Below are 21,717 nucleotides of genomic sequence, written 5' to 3' on the forward strand. Positions count from 1 at the left end.
CAGTTACTTGGTGGCTTTGTGAGTCAGGATTCTAATCCAAATGACAGAAAAATCAAACTGGGCTTAATAAAAAATGAAACTTTTTGATTGATGAAAACAGGACATCCAAGGATTGGTGTAACCTTTGGCAGGGTTGCATCCAGAGGTCAGATGAATGAATGTGGATGTTCTCTTCCTGCTGTTGCTCTCTGTTTTCTTTTCTGTGGTCTTCACTCTTAGGAAGCCTCCCTCTATATGTGATGGATCCTAGCACCTCCAGGCTTATGTCCTATGAGCTTAGCAATTCTGGTCATGAAGAGAGAGTTTTTCTCCCAGTAACTCTAACAAGATTCTTGGAATTGACTCTTATCGGTCTGACTTGAGTCTTCTGCCATCCCTGAACCAGTCACTATGGCCAAAGGATGAAATACACTGATTGGCAGGGTCAGGGCACGTGCCCACCAGTCAGTGGGGGCCTTTGATCAGCTTCCCCAGACCACTGGGAAGAGAGGTGGTTTCTTAAGGAAAAGCAGGATTCCATTAGCTGAAAAAGAGGGGAATTCATCTTGGGCAGAGAGAAAAAGAGAGAGATTCACCATGAGGGCCACTGAAAAAGGGTCTTTTAGCATCCAATGAGGAATTGGAGAAGATCACCTTTTCGATTTAAATCCAGGATGTAATGATCAGGTTTAGATTCTTAGCCAAAAATTGTTTTCTTTTTCATCTTCGTCTTCATCATCATCATCATCATCATCTTCTTCTTCTTCTTCTCCATCATCCTCCTCTTCTTCCCTGGAGAAACTAACGAGAATGGAATCTAGCTGTAGAAAGCCTGGTTAATTTCTCAGGTGTAGAATCAGAGTCTGCAAAGGAAGGAGAATTTCGATTGAAGCCTGACATTTTGTTTGAAGTCCTCTTCTCTGTAATGGGGCATAAGGACAATGTCCCTCAATCAGTGGTCATTCCTAATCTTGGCCTCAAGGATGTAAGCTCACAGGAGGAAGGAGCTTTTATCTGTTTGTTCCCTGTTGTATCCCCAGTGTCTAGACAGTGCTTCGCATGTGATAGTAAAGGTAGATGGATGGAGGGATGGATGGATGAATGGATGGATGTGGGAGGCAGAATGGGAAGAGCATGGTTTTGCATAAAACAGATTTGTGTTTGGAGTTCTGGAAACGTTGGTCTGTGAGTCATCTGGAGCAGCGTGACCACTTGGGGTCAGTGTGAGGTTATTACCAGTAACTTGCACCTGGTGGCCAGGTAGACAAGAGGCTAGAACTGTGAGAATAGTTGGGAGGGACCAGAAGGGATGATCTCCCCTGTCTTTCACAACCCTGGCAGCAAACATTTCTGAGAGTCTGATTCGGTCACCCTGAACATGTGGTATCTTGGGCATTGAAGCATCTTTGTGGGTTCTTGAAGGCCTGAGATCCTCCAGTGGAGAATGTTCCTCGGTGTCCCGCTTTATAGCCGTTTATGTGGAGTCTTTGCCGTCTGTCCACTAAAGGGACCCATATCCTTTGTCTGTCACCATTAGCATCTTTCCTTCATTTACTTCACGATCAGGTTATGAGAACTCATCCTACAGTCTCTTCTAGGCCCCTGTTTCCTTACCTGTAGAATGGGCCTAATGCCTTGAAGGGACATGATGATTACAGTGCAGGAATATTGATAAAGGACCCAGAAGAATGTCTGGCCTGTGGAATGCATCCAACCTGTGGTTACTATTATGATTGGAGCCCAAGGAGAGATTTGAATTGTGTTTGGTGCTTTCATAGACAAATTCATTAGAAAGTCCTTCCTGAGCCCACATAGTAGACAGAATACAAGCCTTGTGATGAATAGACCTGGGTTCAAATTCTGACTTCACCACTTGCGATTTGTATGACCTTGAACATTTGTTTAATGTGTCTGCGTCCAGTTTCTTCTCGGGAAAAAGGATATCATGATACCTACTTCCTATGGCTGTTGCAAAGCTGCCTTTAACAAATATCTTTGGTCTCTGTGCCTTTCCTCAGACTTTCAGGCCGATTGTGAGAGAGCTGGAAAGATACAGGGTCGTCAAGTTGACACGTGTCAGAATAGGGTTGGTTCTGCCACAGTAACAAATGATCGTCAGTCTCGGTCTTTAACAAAATAAAAACTTATTTCCCGTTCATATATGTCCATCATAGGTTGCCCAAGGGCAACAGTGGGACCGTTCTGCTCCACATAGTGACTCAGAAATCTAGGTGGACAGAGGCTCCCATCTTGTAGCCACATCATGGCTATCTCACTTAGTGTGACAGGGGAGGGATGGTGCAGGGTTCCACACCAGCAGTCCTATGCTGTGACTCAGAAGAAACATTTGTCACTTCCACCTGGAGCTCGTTGGCCCTGAGTCAAAAGCTTGTGCCCTGTTGTGCAGAGGGGGCTGGGAAGCTTGGGGAGTAGGTAGGGTGCATGGTGAGCACCAGTATCTCTGCCACAAGGACCCACTTGTTGTCTGCATGACATTCCCGTTGTAGGGATTAGAGAAGCTGTGGACTGGTGACTCCATAGCTGCCAGGTCATTTCCAGCTCAGTGCTTTGTGCCAGGAAGTAAAGAAATTTAGGCTTGAGACCCCAGCTTCATAGATGCTGCTGAGAACGTGAACTGTTTTACCTCTCCCAGATTCTGGGAGGTAGATGTGGTCTTGTAATGCTGACTGCTGAATAGAAAACAGAAGAAGATCACATTTGATGAGCCACTCTGTCGGGGGTGGCCCAGGCAGGGAAGCATTGTGATACTTTTGCAGTTATCTTCACTGAGTATGTCATGGGGATATGAGTCACCCAGAGAAAAAGTTTTACTGCCTATTACCCTCTGCAAGGGAAGAAAAGTCACAGATGTCTGCTGCATTCCTGCTGAGGGCAAGAGTGTATGCTTGGTGTTTTAATATGCAAGATCTCAGTCATATCTTCAATGTCCCTTGGAGAGAAGAGGTTACAGTCGCCATGTTGCTGGTGAAACCATGAGGCTTAGGGGTGTTCAGAACTGTATAGAAACAATGGCTGCCCCTGTTCGTAGGACACAGCCAGTGAAGTGTGGTCCCACATTCAAGCCCTTTACATTCCATGTTGTTGTTTTAACCTATTCCATCTCGTCTTTCCATGGTAATGTCCGTGGGGCCTAAGGAAGTAGTAGGGATGTGCCCAGTTCTGTGTGTCAATCAAAGCTGTAAGAATCAGAACCTTGTGTCTTTTACGAAGCTTGAGTTGTGTATTGGCTCATTTAGTCCTCATAGCAACGCTGTGATGTAAGAGCTCCTATGGCCACCATTTTTCAGATGTAGAAACTGGGGCCCAGAGAGGTTGAATGACTTACCCAAGGTCACCCAGCAAGTTACTGGCACACTGGGACAGAATCCTGGCCATCCAGCTCTAAGTTCATCCCCCAGACCACTACCCCACACTGCTCATTCACATTTGAGCATAGTCTTCCCTCTGTCCAGGTGTTGGCGTTCACGAATTACTACTTGGCAGGAATGAATAGCTGCGTAGGCCTTCCTGGGAGGAGCGAGCCAGCCTTTACCTGAAGGAGGCTCTTGGCAGCTTTACGGGAGTGCTGTTGGGTATGAGAAAGAGACTCTCAAAGGAAAACAACATTTTGATGCTCGTAAAATTTAATGTTCTTTCATTTACTTTCTCTTGAAACTTGGACGTAATTTATTGAGCCCGTGGTTGAAATATTCAGGAGGTCTCTGTGTGTTACTTCAGAAGGAATATGATTAAAAACACACACCAGCCTCCACTGATTTCTCAAGACATTAGAACACGACAAAGAGCCACATAATTTCAGAATTTACATCTTTATGTGAAAGCCTGTGCTTTCCAGCACCTTGCAAAATAAAGGGAAAAGCAGCACTTCAGGGTGAAATATTTTCCAGAAAAGTTTCTGAATTGGTGTGCTAGTGTTAGCCTCACGCTACTAAGTAACTTCCTGGGTCCAGCAACCATTTCTCGGGGATAAGAAGCTGCCCCAGGCCCTGTGCCAGGCTGGCTGCTCTGAAGTTGTATCTTAACCATGTTTAAAATCCTGCTCGACACGATGGAGCCTCACTTTATAGCCGAGGAAATGGGAGCAGATGCATGACGGGGCTTGGATGTGAACCTGTTCTCCTGCCGGCTGACCTCTGCCTGCCTCCAGCCTCAGCTTAGTGTCACAAGCCCCAGGACAGGTAGCTGCCTCCCCTTCATGTTTCCAGGGACCTCAGTCTTCCTGCTGTGCCACTGGCCACTTTGTCTGAGAAGTGTTGGCCACCTAGATCCCCAGGAGATAGGGAGCTCTGTGAGGGCAGGGGCAGGGTCCTTGTCACACAACTGATGCCCAGAGCTCAGTTCAGTACCTGGTACACAGTTGCTCAATAAATGTTTGTTGAATGAATGAAGAAACATGAATGAATGACTGGATAAGCAAATGAATTGGTGCTTCTAGGCCTGTGCAGGGAGGTGCATTGGACCTCTGATATGGCTTGGCTGGGTCCCCACCCAAATCTCATCTTGAATTGTAGCTCCCATCATTCCCACATGTTGTGGGAGGGGCCCGGTGGGAGATAATTGAACCATGGAGGTGGTTCCCCTCTACTGTTGTTGTGGTAGTGAGTCTCATGAGATCTGATGGTTTTATGAGAGGTTTTCTCTCTCTTGGCTCTCATTCACTCTCTTGTCTGCCACCATATGAGACGTGCTTTTCGCCCTCTGCCAGATTGTGAGGCCTCCCCAGTTATGTGGAACTGTGAGTCCATTAAACCTCTTTTTCTTTATAAATTACCCAGTCTTGGGTCTGTCTTTATCAGTAGCATGAGAACAGACTAATACAACCTCACAAAGGAAGAGGGTTTATAAAATAACCACAGAGCGGAGAGAGATTGTCCAGCATGGTGGTGTGAGAAAGGACTCTGGTTCCAATCCCATGGCCTTTAGTGTTAGCTTTGCCTAGGACTGAACCTCCGTGAGCCTCTGTTTCCTGGATCTGTAGGTGGAACCACTAGCTAGAATATAGAAGCCACGAGGGCAAGAGTCTCTCTTGTTTGCTGCTGTGTCCATAGTGTTTAAAACAGGGCTTGGCAAATGATAGATGCTCAATAGATGTTCGTGGAATGAATGAATGAATGAATCTGAGAATTTTCAGATATTGAAGATAAGTTTCTTGAGGAGCCATGGACGGGTCTCGTATGGATAAGTTGACACAAGGATGGGGCTTATTATTGGGTCTGGCGTCCAATACATGCTCAGCAAATGTTTGCTCTTAATGACAGTGGCCTCACTGTATCCTCCTCTTCCTCTTTCTCCTCCTGGGCTGCCTGCCTGGCAGGCCGGAGAAGGCCTTCTGCGCTGGGGAGGAGAGGAGGCCAACGCTGCGCTGCCTTCTAACTCCCAGGTCCTGGGAAATCAATAGCCGCCCTCTGAGAGCCAGCCTGTAACCACCGTGCTTTTGAAAGGAGAGGCCAGCAGAGCCTTTTAAAGTAATTCTGGTCGCATTTTCACAGGCCTAGCTGAGCTCCATGTTTTGTGCTTGTGATGGAGCTATAATTACACCCATTGTGTGGCACCAAGTAAACCACCTCATATGCTGTGTTTACAGAAAGAGGCCTCTTCCCCCTTTTCCGCTGACCCTCCCATAACTGATGCAGCGGAAATAAGCCCTACAAGTGTCTGCTGTTGTCGTTGCCTTTGGCAGTGATCCCGGGTAACACACGTGGAGTTGGGTAAGATCCTGTGCTCTGTGCTAGAGCTGTGAACTGCCCAGGAGACATTACCATCTGCAGAAGTGCATGCTACACCTTCTTCTGGGGGAGCCTCATGTAATAGATAGAACATGGGTCTGGACGTTAGCTACTGCAGCCATCTCCATGAGACCATGGGCAAGTGTTCTAGTCCCTGTGGGCCTCAGTTTCCTCCCATATAAAATAGGAACAACACCAGCACCTAGTATGATGTCTAAGGCTTCTGTGTGCAGTTGTGCAGGTTGTACACTGCACAACAGCTTATGGCTCTGGGGGGACCCGTGGGAGCTGTATCTAGCTGTGCTCCACTCCCTGAACTCAGGTCTCATGGGGCTGTGGCTGGTCAGGGCGCTCCCTTTTATTGCACGAAAGAGCCTTTATGTCAAACATGATGTACTTGACATGCAGTAAGTGCTCAGAAAACAGTAACTGTTGTTGCCACTACTACCGGAGGATGATCTATGGAAGAGGTGGATGAATGGATGGAAGGCGTTGGGCAAGGAGATCAACTGAGATTTGAGTGACGTTGCGAAGGGTGGATAGAATTTTGGGATGTGTGCATGGTGGGAAGGTGGGGGTGCAGCCGTATTCTCAGTCCATCCATATGGGTCCTTCTCTTGAAATGTTTTCTCCCCTCTCCTCCCACCTCCTCTCCCACCAGTTGCTTTTATGCCATGCCAAGAAAATTAGTGGAAAGCTATTGAAGAATTTTTTTTTAAGTTTGGATTGTAGACAAATGTGAATGTGGACAGAATAGTAGAATGCACCTCTGTGTGCCCAGCATAGTCAACTTCAGCAGCCACCAACCCAAGCCAGTCTCACTCCCCCACCGCCACTCCCAGGATTATTTTGAAGCAAATTGCAGGCATCATGCAATCTAGTTTGTAAATGTTATTGAAGGGTTTTAAGCAGTAAAAGGGTGTGATCCTGGGTTTTAGAAAGATAATTTGAGCATCAGTTGGTGGCAGGGGCAGCAGGGAGGTGGTGGTGTTTGTCTAGGTGGGAGGGGGCTTCTGAACCTAGGTTTGGCAACAAGGATGGAGGAGCGCGGCCAGACCTTGGAGAGATGAAGGATGTAGATTCTACAGGACCAGTGGCACTGGATGCTTCTGCCGGTGCCTCTTTAATGGATAATCATGGTAATCAACATTTCTGGAGTACTTCATATATGCCAAACCCTGAGTTAAGCACTTCTTTCTTTTATTATTTAAACCTTACAAAAGCCCTGTGAATTTTGCGTTGTTGTTAATGTAATTTTATGGATGAGAAACTGAGGCCCAGAGAGGTGAAGGTACGTTGCCCAGAGTCACATCTAGGAAGTAAGGAATGGTGGGTTTTAGTCCCAAACAGCCTGGCTCTGGCCCACCCTCTCCCGTACTGCTCTCACAGGACAGGTGTGAATCCGAGAACCCGCTTAAAGACCCTCACAGCTGCATCAGCGCCTCTTGCTTGTTCTTAGAGGAACACACCTTTCGGCAGAGGGCTGGGGCTCAGGGTTTTGTTTTTGCTTTCTTTCCCCTGTCATTGCTCATTTGTCTCAAATAGCCACCAGGAAGGTGACGGCTGCTATTGTAACATGGTCATTTCTGTGGATTCTGCCTTGGCTCTTGGAGGGCTGTTGGTGTGGGGCAGGAGAGCATCAGTGTCTCCAGGCTGGTAGCAGCTGCTGCTGCTCTGTGAAGCCTCCCTCCCTGGCTTGCCTGTGTATTCTCCAAAAGGCCACGTGTCGGGAGAAGTGATGACCAACATTGGGGACTGAGACCCGGCAGCCCTGTGGCTGAGCTATGACAGTTACCTAAACCTCTGCTTCTCAGAGGCGTCCCCTTACTAATTGATCTGTTGTTGGTGATAGGCGTTTTCCCTCTTTAAAGTATAATCCCATCCTGATGTGTGTAAGCATTACCTCTCCCCATCTCAGTGTTCTGAGTGCGGAGGGGCTTGTTGCAGAGGCAATCAAGGGAGCCCTTGAAATGTGAAGTTATCACCAGGGTTACTTGCAGGCCTCTACTTAGTGGCTCTGCAGACACAGCCCGCACAGCACTGGCTCGGTGGCACTTCAGGATGATCTGCCCCACAGGTGTCAGTTGAATTTATTGCATGGTAGCTTTATGGTGTAGCATTGAGGAGGATGAGTCCCAAGATTCCAGAGCACCTGGCTCATCAGGGCAAGCCCAAATGACTTCCTGGGGCCAGCCCTCCACACAGCAGAACCAAAGCAAAAGGAGGATTGGAACGAAGAAAGAAACAAGAGAGACTCCAAAGATAGTAGACGCAGGACCATGAGCTCTGGAGCCAGACTGACCACCTCCCTCCCTTCCAGACTGCATGACTTGGGACATTCAAGTCACCCTTCTGAGCCTCAGTTTTCCTCATCTGTAAAATGGGAGTAAATCTCCACCTCCCAGGCTTGTAATGTGTGCTAATGTGTAAAACACTTAGAGCGCTGTCAGAGCCATAGGAGGTGCGCATTCTGTTACATCGTGTCCTCATCATAGCAGGTACTGGTGACTGCCCGAACTCTTTCATCCCTTTGTACCTCATGACAAACCTGTACAATAGGTGACAGTATCCTCATTTGACAAATAAGATACCAGAAATTAGAGCTAGGTGCAGTGGGTCATGCCTGTAATCATAGCCCTTTGGGAGGCTGAGGCAGGAGGCTTGCTTGTGTCCAGGAGTTCAAGATCAGTCTGAGAAACATAGCCATATCCTGTCTTTACAAAAGAAAAAAAAATTAGCTGAGCATGGTGGCACATGCCTGTAGTCCCAGCTACTCAAGAGGCTGAGACAGGAGGATCGCTGGAACCCAGGAGGTCGAGGCTGCAGTGAGCTGTGATTGCACCACTGCACTCCAGCCTGGGCCACAGAATAAGACTCTGTCTCTGGAAAACAAAATTTAAAAAATAGGATACCAGGAATCAAAGGTGTGTAATTCTTTTTTTTTCTTGAGACCGAATCTTGCTATGTTGCCAGGCTGGAGTGCAGTGGCATGATCTTGGCTCACTCCAACCTCCGCCTCCCAGGTTCAAACGATTCTCCTGCCTCAGCTTCCCGAGTAACTGGAACGACAGGCCTGCGCCACCACGCCCAGCTCATTTTTTTGTATTTTTTAGTACAGACGGTGTTTCACCATGTTGGCCAGGATGGTCTTGATCTCCTGACCTTGTGATCTGCCTTCTTCGGCCTCCCAAAGTGCTGGGATTACAGGCGTGAGCCACCGTGCCCAGCCTAAGACGTGTGATTCTTTACACAAAGTCACCCAGCAGTGAGTAGACAGGACCTGGGTTTGACCTCCAGGGGCCTCATTTTTCTCCTTGACATGGAACGTCTGGAAGTCATGTCTACCAGTCGCCTGGATTGTCTTCACATTGGGATTTTCGTTTGAAGCGATTCTCTGTGTTGCCTTCACCTGAAGCAAAAACCGTCTTGGAGAAGGCTTACCCTAGCTGCTGGGGAGCTCCTAGAGTCTTCTCTGGGAGTCTCCTTTGGCGTTGGATTGGCCGAGGTTCTTACTCCCTTCCCTTACTGCTAGGTCCCCCTGAGGGGGATGTGGGAGCAGCCAGTGCCTACATGGTTTTTCCCCTCCGCCTGCTGATGGCAGTCATTCGCTGTGGGGTTGATGGCTCCTTTCCCCGGCTCTGTGTGTATGTACATGTGTATGCGTGACAGTGTCCCTTACCTTTGAGATGCTCCCAGCCCTCCGTCCGTGGCTCAGCACCCTTCCAGGTCCTCTGCTGTTCACTGATACCTTGAGATGCTAGCTCAGCATCACGGTGATGGCATGTGCTGAGATGGAGGAGAGAGGAGTGTGACCAAGAACACAGGCTTGGGAATTCGAATCCCACTTCTGCTGGTTACTTCCTGTGTGGCCTTGGGCAAGTTGCACACCCTTTCTGTGCCTCAGTTTTCTTAGCTACGAAATTAGGGACAGTAACACCACTCACCTCCCAGAGGAGTTGTAGGGTTCGGGTGAATACGGCTTGGAGAGGACGTGAACACATTCCTGGTGCGCAGGGAGTGCCCCTGAGTCTGCCCGCCCCCCCCCGCCCCGCCACTGTCACCATCGCCCCTCCGGAAAGACAGCACCCTCATTTTACAGAACACTTCCCCATTGCTCAGCTTGTTTAAAAGTCTTGTGGCCTCCCAGTAGAGGAGCAGAGAGTGCTGAACTAAAAGCAGGAAGCTTGGTGCGTAGTCGTGGCTCTGTTAGGGAATAAAAGAAACTGTATGGCTTTAGACAGGCCACTTGCCCCACCAAGCCCACATTTCCTCCACTCTCAAATGGGCACCGTGTTTCTCTTCCTGGGTCATTTGTGGCCTGAAAGGCCATGTGACGAGAAGAGCGTGGGCTTTGGAGCCCTAATAACTGGGATTCAGATCTCACTGTCACTGCCTGGACCCACAGTGCCAAGGTCAAAGAGATCTATGGCTACTGGAATTGCATGAGGATTTCCTGTGGCTCTGTGTCTGATGCTAGATCCGGACACCTATTATTTCTTTTCTTTTCCTTCCTTCCTTCCTTCCTTCCTTCCTTCCTTCCTTCCTTCCTTCCTTCCTTCCTTCCCTCCCTCCCTCCCTCCCTCCCTCCCTCCCTCCCTCCTTCCTTCCCTCCCTCCCTGCCTCCCTCCCTCCTTCCTTCCTTTCTTTCTGTCTTTCTTTCTTTCTTTTTTTGAAATAGAGTTTCGTTCTTCTTGCCCAGGCTGGAGTGTGATGGCGCCATTTTTGCTCACTGCCACCTCCGCCTCCCAGGTTCAAGCGACTCTCCTGCCTCAGCCTCCTGAGTAGCTGGGATTACAGGCATGCGCCATCATGCCTAGCTAATTTTTTGTATTTTTAGTAGAGTTGGGGTTTCTCCATGTTGGTCAGGACACCCATTATTTCAATTAAAATTTCTAGTTTTCTTAGTTTTCAAGGCTAAATGGACACTATAAGACAATATACAGGTTGAGCATCCCAAATCCAAAAACTACAAGTTCAGAATGTTCCAGAATTTGAAATGTTTTGAGCGCTGACATAATGCTGAAAGGAAATGCTCATTGGAGCATTTTGGATTTCAGATTTTCAGATTTGGGATGCTTAAGCTGTAAGTGTAATGCAAATACTCCAAAATCCAAAATGCTTCTGGTCCCAAGCATTTTGGATAAGGGATACTTAACTTGTATATGCAGCTAAAAGAATGACGGGTGTTGTTAGCATTGGTTTTATCTCATTTTTCTTTTCAGCTCTCTTGAATTTTATCCAAATGTGGCTGTAGTTTGGTTTTCTTTTCATTTTTTTATCCTTGTTTTTCGTAATTATTAATGCAAGAGATTGCTTCAAACATAGCACTTAGAGGTCAATGCTTCTCAAACTGTGAGAACCAGTTTTCTTTTTAAAAAAACTTTCAATTCATTGCAGACTGATATTTTTATAAATTACCAAAAAACAACCTAGAAAAGCCCTGAAGCTCCTGTGTTTCACAGCAATATGAAATTGCTTGGAACATTTCTTTTTTTTTTTTTTTTTTTTTTTTTTTTTTTTGAGACGGAGTCTTGCTCTGTCGCCCAGGCTGGCTGGAGTGCAGTGGCCGGATCTCGGCTCACTACAAGCTCCGCCTCCCAGGTTCACGCCATTCTCCTACCTCATCCTCCCGAGCAGCTGGGACTACAGGCGCCCACCACCTCGCCCGGCTAACTTTTTTGTATTTTTTAGTAGAGATGGGATTTCACCGTGTTAGCCAGGATGGTCTCGATCTCCTGACCTCGTGATCCGCCCGTCTCGGCCTCCCAAGGTGCTGGGATTACAGGCTTGAGCCACCACGCCCGGCCTGCTTGGAACATTTCTAAACGGTTGCTTCCAGTTCCTTTCCTCCTCTGGTCTCATACTGGTAGAAAACAGGTAGCACATCCACACCAGTTTGTGGGCCACCCTGTGCATGTCCCTGTCGTAGACTCACTTGCTGTGTGTGTGTGGCACTTGCCGTGTCATTACTGAGGTAGCAACGCTGCATGTGACAGTTACAATTGGCCCTCTGTATCTGCGACTCCGCATCTGTGATTCAACCAGTGGAGGAGTAAAAATACCGGGCGGGGAGAATGCATCTGTACTGAACGTGTACAGACCTTTTTCCTTGTCTTTATTCCCTAAACAATACGGTATAACAATTATTTACATAGCACTTACATCATATCAGGTACTGTAAGTAATTTAGAGAAGATCTAGAGTATACAGGAGGAGGGAGGTGTGTAGGTTCTATTGTAGATACTACACCATTTTATAGAAGGGACTCGAGTGTCCGTGGATTTTGGTATCCGTGTGGAGTCCTGGGACCAATCCCCCATGGATAGCGAGGGATGACTGTACCGCCATCCTGCTGTGGGCAGGCAGGGTTCATGCCGTTTCTTCTGGCTTGTAGCTTTGTTCGCATCAGCGAGAGTTCAGAGGTGGAGAGCTGACAAGTGGAGGAGCTTCTGCGACATCCCCGTTTTACAAATGAGGAACAGGAAAATGGTTTTCTACAAGTAGGGAATGGCCCAACTGCCGTTCAAAGCTGAGTCTGTGAAACGCTCCCTTTGTGTTCGCCAGTGGCTGTCAGTTCTGACTGATCATTACAGTCAACGCGGGCTTCAAAAAGTATTCTTTGAGGTCCTTCCCCTCAGTCTACTGAACCGGCATTTCAGGGGCCAAGACCCAGAAATTTTTCAGAAGCCCTTCCAGTGACCAGTAATCAGCTTGGGTTGGGAGCCACGGGTCCAAACCATGTCACTTTCCTCTACTCTGCGGTACAAACGAATTGTGCTTAACCACCAAAGAGATCAGCTTCCTACCATATCCAAGGTGGAGTGCAAAGAGCACAGATAGTAGGGCCATTAAGGTGTGGGTTCCAATCCCCACTCTGTCATTTCCTTGCCCTGATACTTGAGGTGTATGAGCCAACCTCTCTGTGCCTCGTTGGTAAGGAAAGCATGCCCGCCCTGCAGGGGGGTTGCAGGAATTATATGAGCTGGTGCACCTAATGCCTATAAAAGGCCTGACACGTAGTTGGTGCTCTGGAGCATGTGAATGCAAAGTGGGCGCTGTCTAGGTTCACTTTTTAACTAGACAGGTACAATGTCATCATGACAGAAAGAGGCTTCAGGCCCCTCCCCACAACCAGAGTAAACAGGGCCAGAAAACGGGTTGTTTTATAAAACTTACAGATTCTAAGGCATCGAAGTGAGTAATCTTGGAGAGTTTTGAGTATGTGACCCAAAGAGCCTCAGTTGCTATTGAAATCTGGGGAGTGTCTTGATCTAATTAATCAAGAAGCATCTAATTTGTTAGCCGGAGGAGGGTGAAGCATGATTTACTTGAATGTGATTAGATGAAGGGAACGTTCTGATATGAAACGAAATGCCAGAGGCGTTTTTGAAAAACTTATAATCCTTTCATGATTTGGCAGGTAATTATGATAATTCCTGGTATTTTCACAGACTTTAAAGTTTTCTCACAGCAACATTATTACTGGAGATCATGTTTCCTGATACTCCAGCTGGAAGGAATTGCTCCATCTCCTAAAGCCCCAAAGGCATCATTTTCTTTCTTTCTTTTTTTTTTTTTTTTGAGACGGAGTCTTGCTCTGTCGCCTGGGCTGGAGTGCAGTGGCCAGATCTCGGCTCACTGCAAGCTCTGCCTCCCGGGCTCCTGCCATTCTCCTGCCTCAGCCTCCCGAGTAGCTGGGAGTACAGGTGCCGCCACCTTGCCCGGCTAGTGTTTTTGTATTTTTTTTTTTTTTTTTTTTTTACTAGAGGTGGGGTTTCACTGGGTTAGCCAAGATGGTCTCTATCTCCTGACCTCGTGATCCGCCCGTCTCGGCCTCCCAAAGTGCTGGGATTACAGGCTTGAGCCACCGCGCCCGGCCGAAGGCATCATTTTCCAAAGCCCAACTCAAATGTCGCCTTCTTGGTGATGCTTTCCCCCATCTTTTAGGCCAGGGCTACCAAATAGGCATCATCTTGCTGGTCAACACACTGATTGATCAGTTATGACTGCCTACGTATCTTCTTGAGGAACGGGCGCAGTGATTGATTAGTGCTGTCTGCCAAGGGAACAGTGGGCAGGGGAGTAGTGGAATCCTGAGATACTTAGCCAGTTGCCTTTGATGGGCATTTAGGTGGATCCTAGCCATTTGGAGCTAAGCTTGTATTTTGAGCTCACTTGCAAGTAGAGAGGCAAGATTTCTGCCCAGCCATGATCTGTCAAATCAAAGGTGAGTGATTTAGAAAATTTGATATACGTTGCCAAATAGGCAAGTTACCTAAACTTCCTGAATCTTCTACCTTCTCTGCAGCCCGAAAGATGAAACCCAGATGGTGATGCAAAGTCTTTGCATCTCATTAACTGATAAGTTGTGCACCTTCCAAGCACAAGTTCAGAACCACAACTTCTACTGGCCAGATGGTGTCCTTGGGCCTCTTGGAGAATGAAGGCTTTATTCCTGGTCCTCTGTCCCGTGCTGGGCTGGGTTTGGGGCTGTGTCAGCCCTGGTCAGTGTATCTCCACCTGGCATTTGCTTTTGATTTGTCACTGTCATAGTGTTGTCAAATGGCATCTCCTCCTCAGCTACCTGCAGATTGATTAATTTTCGTGAAATACAACTAAGGGTAGAAGGAAGCACATCAGACTCTCAAACTGGTGATGTCAGGACACAAGTGCCTGGTGGGGATATAGGCATTGGATAAGGCTTGGGAGGCTGCCTGGCATGTGCCAAGGCTCATTAGAAAAGTGATTCCTGAATGTTAACTCTTGGAGGGGTGGCCTTCCCTGACACACTGTCTTCTTTCCGAGTCACTCTACCGTAATTTACCAAATGTCAAAGGATGTGAACTGTGTGGCTGTCCTTCCTCCTCCCTAAGATCCTAGCACTGTGCCTGGAAGATGGTTAGCAGCTCTGTGGTGCTCTTGCTTCAGGGCACACTGAGTGCTCCCCACAGCATTTCTAGCTCCTTGGTGTGGCACTTCATGGCCTTTCTCCACCTGGCCCCTGGAGAACTGCTTGTCTGCCACTTCCTCCATGTCTCCCGTCATGATCACCCATGACATAAAACCAGCTCTCATCTACTGGGGACTTATCCTGCCCCAAATGTGCTGCCAAGCCTGCTAAGTGCGGCATCTCCTGCCATCCTCACAGTGGCCTGGTGAAATGGGTGTGATTTTTAATGCCCATTTCACAGACGCACAGCCACAAGCTTGCACCAGAACACACACACTGTCAGGAACTGATCTAGCCCGGGCCCATCTTGCACCAAGGCCTGACGCCTGCACCACCTCTCTCCGCCTCCTGCCTGCCAGCCTCCGGTGCCAGCATTTGCACCTGTAGTTTCCTCCACTGATCATACCTTTCTCTTCCTTGTCTGCAGGGTGACCTCCTAGAACTCAGCATGTGTTTGGAGCAGAGAAGGCCTGTGGGGGCTGAGTGAGTGAGTGAGACCCCAAGAGGGAGAAAGGGGATTGGAGAGAAAGGCTGGGGCTGCATCTTGAAGGAGTTTGGATTTTACTCTTAGAGCTGTGGAAGCACTGAAAGTATTAAACAGCAGATGACAATAGTAGATGTTACTTTGGGGAGATCATTGTGCCTGCTTGGAGGAGAATGGATTGGAGGGCACCTGTTCTCTCTCTGTCCTATTTTCTATGGCTGTTGAAAAATAAGGTGGTCAGATGAGAACCCATAAGTGCCCTCAAAGCCTAATAAAAATTTCAAGAGGTAGTGGTTGTGCAGCCTACTTTTATTTTTGTGATAACAGGAACTATTTGTGATCTCACATTCTTTCTTCTGAGGCTCTTTCTGAGTCCTGAATTTATTTCTAGTTATACCGGAGTTTGGAAATAGTTATTCGAGGAACAGTAAGCTCAGTATGGTTTACGTAAGATGAAAGCTGTTTATACCAATGGCTGTAGGTAGGGATATGTAATATAAAAACTCAGAGTTTCAGAGCTTAGCTTAGTAACAATGAGCATCGTAGTTTTAATGGTTTCTGGAAATTATTTTTATCAAATTTTGTCTGTTAAATTGCGTCGCATTTTTCCTTTTCATTCCCCAATGAAATGAAAGATTTGCCTGATGGGGTCAAGTTCCGCTCTTCTGGCTGCAAAAGAGAACCAGGGTTTTGACAGCTTACGGTAAACACCACTTGGAGCTGGGATGTTTCGATGTTTTCTGCATTTATGGAAAATTGCAGTAACACTCTGGTTCCCACTGCAAAACGAAACAGAAACAAAACACAAAACCCTGCTTTGCTTTGGAAATGGCAGGGGCATTTATTTAAGGCTCACGTTTTGTGGGGGCACACTGGCAGGTATTTAGCAGTAATATCAGCAGCTGTGGATTTCCGGCTTGCTGCATGGTGAATGGATTCACAGCCCAGAGGAAGCTCGTGGAGGGTTTATGTGATTTCTGTGTGTGGGGCACACAAGCATTATTAGCAATACTGTATTTGTTTGTTAAAGGCCAAAAGACGATCGACTCAAGCTTTTCTTATCCAAAAGGAATAAGGCAACAAAGGAATATTAATTTTACATCTGTACAAAGAAAAAAAATCTGTCAGAAAGGTTCAGTGACTTATTCTGCCTTTGTTAATTGCATGGTTCTTGCAATATCTTTTGTGTCATTTTCACTTATTATTTCACACTGGTTTGAAAGCCTCTGTACCTCAGGGACAGAAGGGGGTACCTTTGGAGGGGAACTCACAGAGCAAGTTAATGGAAGCCTGATATACTTCATGTTGTTTGTACAATGGCTCCCTTGTATTTCAGATGAAGAATTTTAATTTTTTATAAAGGGTCTCAGTGGCTTCTCTCACCAAAGAATGGGAGCTCAAATAAGGAAAAGCAGAAAGTATGAGAAGGAAACATACTCCTTCGGCTATCATTCATATCTTGGTGGATTTTCTCCTGTGACTTACTCTTCATACAACAACAACAAAAAAGGAGGGCTCCCTTTTATTCCTCCTGAGATAAGACACACATTAGTGACCCCTGTTTTTTCACAAAGCTTTTCCCTGTGTCCCTCCTTTATTCTGACGGTGTCTTCTGTAGCTCATATAAAGTACTTATTGCAAATGGCCTGGTATTGTTTTTACACTGCGTACAGTGCAGTTAGTGCATAGGCGAGGCCTGGGGCATTGGAGGGGTGATCTCTTGGGAAGGGCAGGGAGCTAAATGCGTAGGTAAGGATCTGCTTGACCTCGCATTCTGGGGATTTATCTTAAAACATGCTTGCAGGATTCTTCCTTCAGGGTTCTTGGAGAATGTAGCAGGATTACATCTCACATTTCTCTAAAATGCTTAAGTAAATTATAGTTGAATAGTCTGTACTTTAACTATAGACTGTCTATAGCCACCTCCAGTTTTATTTATTGGGGATCAGCTGAGAATATCGAATAATTCAATTTGGAAAAATTCAGCAGCTCACAACAGGCCCAAATGGGTTGCTTGCGGGCAGAGTGGATTGGTAGGACCGCAGCGCATAGCCAGGGCTCCGGCGTCAGTTCCTTGTTAGATGTTTGACCTTGGGCTAACTCCCTGTATTCCTGAGTTACTGTTTCTTTTTTTGTAGGGTGAGAATAATAACATCCACCTCAGAGAGCCAGTGTGATGAAGCTGCAAAGAGCGCTCTGGGAGGATTTAGCCTGACAGGGAACAAACAGTGACTTCAGGGTAGCTGCACTGCTGTGATTTCATCTGTCACCATTGTTGTCACTATCCTTGATAAAGCTCTGGTTATGGTTTCTTGATTTTCTGAGCCAAGGACCTGATAAACCAAATGGTCAGTTATTCTCGTGCCGTTAGCAAAATTCTTGACAAGTATAAGTCAGCTATGGAAGAAAGCCTTTGCTAGAACAGCATTCATTTATTAAGAATCAGGCTGGGTGTGGTGGCTCACACCTGTAATCCCAGCACTTAGGGAGGCCGAGGTGGGTGGATCAGTTGAGGTCAGGAGTTCAACACCAGCCTGACCAACATAGTGAAACCCCGTCTCTACTAAAAATACAGGGCGTGGTGGTACATGCCTATAATCCCAGCTCTTGGGAGGCTGAGGCAGGAGAATTGCATGAACCTGGGAGGCAGAGGTTGCAGTGAGCTGAGATCGTGTCACTGTACTCCAGCCTGGGTGACAGAGCAAGACCTTATTTAAAAGAAAAAAAAAAAAAGAGAAAAAAAAAGCCCAAGGTCCAAACATGATCTGATACTGTCTTGTTTGGACCATAACTTCACACTGTTGACTCTGAAGCGTCAGTGTGAAGCAGGTCAAACCACATGGAGCTTACAGGTGGATTGCATGGTTCACAGGTAAGCAGTGTCATTGACTCCAGCCCCAACAGCCTAAGGATGTTTTGCTGACAGGTGTCAGGAAGGAGAGTCCAGAGAAGTTGGGATCGGTCCCTGGGGAATGTCCGCCTCTAAGCCCTACCTTTCGGTGCTTGTGTTCCAGGTGGCAGAGATGCATGGTGAGCTGATTGAGTTCAACGAGCGCCTGCACAGGGCGCTGGTGGCCAAGGAAGCCCTCGTGTCCCAGATGAGGCAGGAGCTCATCGATCTCCGGGGACCGGTGAGTGTTCCCCCAACCCTTTGTGTCCGTCCAGCTTCTGCTGCCCACAGCCCAGTAGAAAAGCACAGAGACTAACAGAGCAAGCAACAATGCATCTACCGGCCAGATACGCCCACATTCACCTCTGCCACATTTGCTATTTATTTTGTATGGGGAGGGGGTAGAATAAGTAAAATGTTACAAGTTCTGTTAAAGCAACATTTCCTGCTTCTCTTTCTAGTCATCTGTAGTTAAAATTGGCATATAGTCCCCCCACCCATCTTTCCATACTTTACTGCATGGATAAATTTCCATGAGCAGTGAACAGTCTTGGTTTTGTGTTCTTAACTTTTACCTCCATGACATTAATTTTGTATATATCTGTTTGCCACTTGTCTTTGCTTATTTGTTTTTAATTCAATATTGTGGTTTGAGGAGTAATCCACATATATCAGGTACAGGGCTTTTCAACCACAGCACTGCTGATATTTTGGATCATGTAATTCTTTGTTGTGGGGGCTGTTCTGAGCATTATGGGATGTTGAGCAGCATCCCTGGGTTCCACCTACTAGAGGCCAGTGGCTTCACTTCGCCAGGTTTTTGACAACCACAGATGTCTCCAGATATCGTCAGATGTCCTCCGGATTTCAGAATGTGGCAGAATCACCCCTGGTTGAGATCCACTGATCTAGATCATTTGCTTGCTTGACTCTGTAGTTCTCTGTTGAATGAAATACCACAATATTTTTGATTCAGTCATGTCTTTGTAAACATTTAGGATGTCTCCACTATTTTGCTATTACGAACCACAATGCCGTGAGCATCTAACACTTGTCCTTTTGTGCGGACATATAATACCTTCCTCATTTTACGCCTTCTTTATTATGTAAAATGCGCACATTTAGGCAGGCTGTCTCATGCACACTTGTATCTCTTTTGTCAGGGTGGACAGGTATCTGTCATGGCCAATTGTGTTTCAGGTTATCTACATCCGTTTCCTCCTTCTATATCATTTCAATCAAATTCTGGGTATTATTTCATGTATAGACATCTTTGTGTTTATCTCTAAAAATACAAAAAAATAAATACAATATCCTTATCACCCCCATTACCAGTAATTCCTTTATGTCATCACAGTCAATGTTCCACAGGCAATTTCCAATTGCCTCATACCTTTGAATAGTTTTTTTGATTGAGGACCACGTGAGACCCACGCATTGTGATTGGTTAATATGTGTCTATGTTGCTTTTCCTTTAAATTTTAAGAATTAGGGTAAAATATACCTAACATAACTTTTACCATTTTAACTATCATTAAGTGTACAGTTGAGTGGCATTAAGTATGTTCATACATAGTGAGGCCATCGCTAGCACCCCTCTCCGGAACTGTTTCATCTTCCCCGACTGAAACTGTCCCCGTTAAACACTCAGTCCCTGCTCCCCACTCCCCCAGCCCTTGGCGACCATTCTACTTTGTTTCTCTATGAATCCACTACTATCTTAGCTTTCTTTTCTTCAACAGGGTCTTCTCTCATCTCTCTCTCCCCCCTTCTCTCTCATAATTTGTTTACTGAAGACACTGGATTTGCCTTACAGAGGTGCTCACCACCTCAGTTTTGCTGCTGGTATCTCTGTAGTGCGATTCGATATGCTTCTTCATTTCCTGTATTTCCTTAAATTAGAGGCTTGGATTCAGGTTTAATTTTGCTGATTATATGACTGTTGTTGGGTGGTGTTTTCTGTCAGGAGATGCATAATGTTTGCTATCTTTTTGTGATATTAGCAGCCATCTGTTATCACTTCCTGGGTCCGTTACACAAACATTTCTTTAAGGTCAGTACCTAAGTATGAAATTGCGGAGTTTTAGTGTATGGCGTCTTAAACTTTACTGAGATTCACCATTTTATAAAGTAAAAGTACCTATTTATTATCCCTCTGTTTGTGTGCAAAAGTCCCTGCTAATACTTTTACATCCCTGCTGTGATATTTTATATATTTGTGTTTTCATCCGCTGTTCCTGGCCCGTAACTCCCACAGCCCTTGTTGTAAGGTTGGAGGCACTTTAGGCCTCAGAAAACAGAATCTCTCTGACCTTCTCCTGCCCTCTTTTCACCTCTTCCTTTTTCTACCCAAGGCAGGAGTCTGCTCTTCCTCTGCTTTCCGGAAAGAAATTGACCTACATTGTCTGTTTGTAGGTCACAAGACCCCCATTTCAGAAGGGGTCCAGCCCCACCCCCGGGAGGAAAGAGTACTGCACAGAGAAGCCAGGAAGGATCTGGACAGACAGGCCTTGCAGGGTCTCCCCACTCAGTCTGTTAGTCTTAGACCATACCCTTTTTATCCAATCACGTTGCTAATCTTGATTATCCAGTGATGTCTCCATAGAAGGCCCAGGAAGACGAGATTCAGGGAGCTTCCAGGTAGCTGAACAGGTGGAGGTTCCTGGAGGTTGATACACGGGGAGAGCGTGGAAGCTCCACACCCCTTCCCATATCTTGGCCTCTGCATCTCTTCACTGTATCCTTCGTAATAGCCTTTATAATAAACCAAAAACTGTGTTTCTCTGAGTTCTGTGAGCTGATCTAGCAAGTTAATGGAACCCAAGAAAGGGATGGTGAGATCTGCATTTTATCACTAGTGAGTCAGAAGCACAGGTCAAACAGCCTGGGGCTTGTGGTTGGCATCAGAAGTGAGGAGCGGTCTTGTGGCACTGAGCCTCACCCTGTGGGATCTGATGCTACCTCCAGGTAGATGTGTCAGAATTGAATCAGAGGACACCCAGCTGGTATCCGCTGCAGAACTGATTGTTTGGTGGTAGGGAGAAACCCCCACACATTTTGTCCCAAGAAGTCATCTTTGTTGATGGTTGCGGTGTGACAGCAGAAGGAAGATGGTTTGTGTTCTCCCACTCGTACCTACCAATGCCTTTTTGCATGAGATGGCTTTAACTTGCGTTTCCCTGACCACAGGTGAGGTTGCCCATCTTTTCATTTCCCTGTTCCCTGTTCTGGGTTCCACATCTGACTTCTCACAGCCTTTGTCCATTTTTCTACTGCACAGTATTTGACTTTCTTGCTTTCTCACTGTTTTTATATCTCCTTTGCAGTTACATGTATTTTACATATTCCCTCCTAGCCTATGGCTTAATCTTTCACTTTAAATAAAAGTAGAAAATTTAAAACATGTAAAAGCACAGGGAATTATGTAACAAAAACCCATGTCCCTATCACTCAGCCTCAGTAATAATCAACTCAAGGTCATTCTCGCTTTGCTCATACTCTGCTCGTTACTTCTCAACTCAGATTATTTGAATGTATGTCCAACCCATCTTACACTTTCATTCATAAATACCCAATATTTACTGCTAAAATATATTCACAATACCATTATCATACCTATTTTTGTTTCATTTATTTATTTTTTTGAGACTGAATCGTGCTCTGTTGC

The 21,717-nt window shown here is 46.4% G+C and overlaps 1 protein-coding gene across 1 annotated transcript in view; it reads left to right on the forward strand.

The window, feature by feature from the left end:
• Positions 1-21,717, forward strand: part of SNX29 (sorting nexin 29) — a 593,032-nt gene that overhangs the window by 357,637 nt on the left and 213,678 nt on the right. The window contains exon 17 of the mRNA XM_023231145.3: positions 18,175-18,291. Within this exon, the coding sequence (XP_023086913.1) occupies positions 18,175-18,291 (117 nt within the window). The remainder of the gene's footprint in view (positions 1-18,174; positions 18,292-21,717) is intronic.

The sequence above is a fragment of the Piliocolobus tephrosceles genome, chromosome 17 (genome assembly GCF_002776525.5).
Source record: "Piliocolobus tephrosceles isolate RC106 chromosome 17, ASM277652v3, whole genome shotgun sequence".
NCBI lineage: Eukaryota > Metazoa > Chordata > Mammalia > Primates > Cercopithecidae > Piliocolobus > Piliocolobus tephrosceles.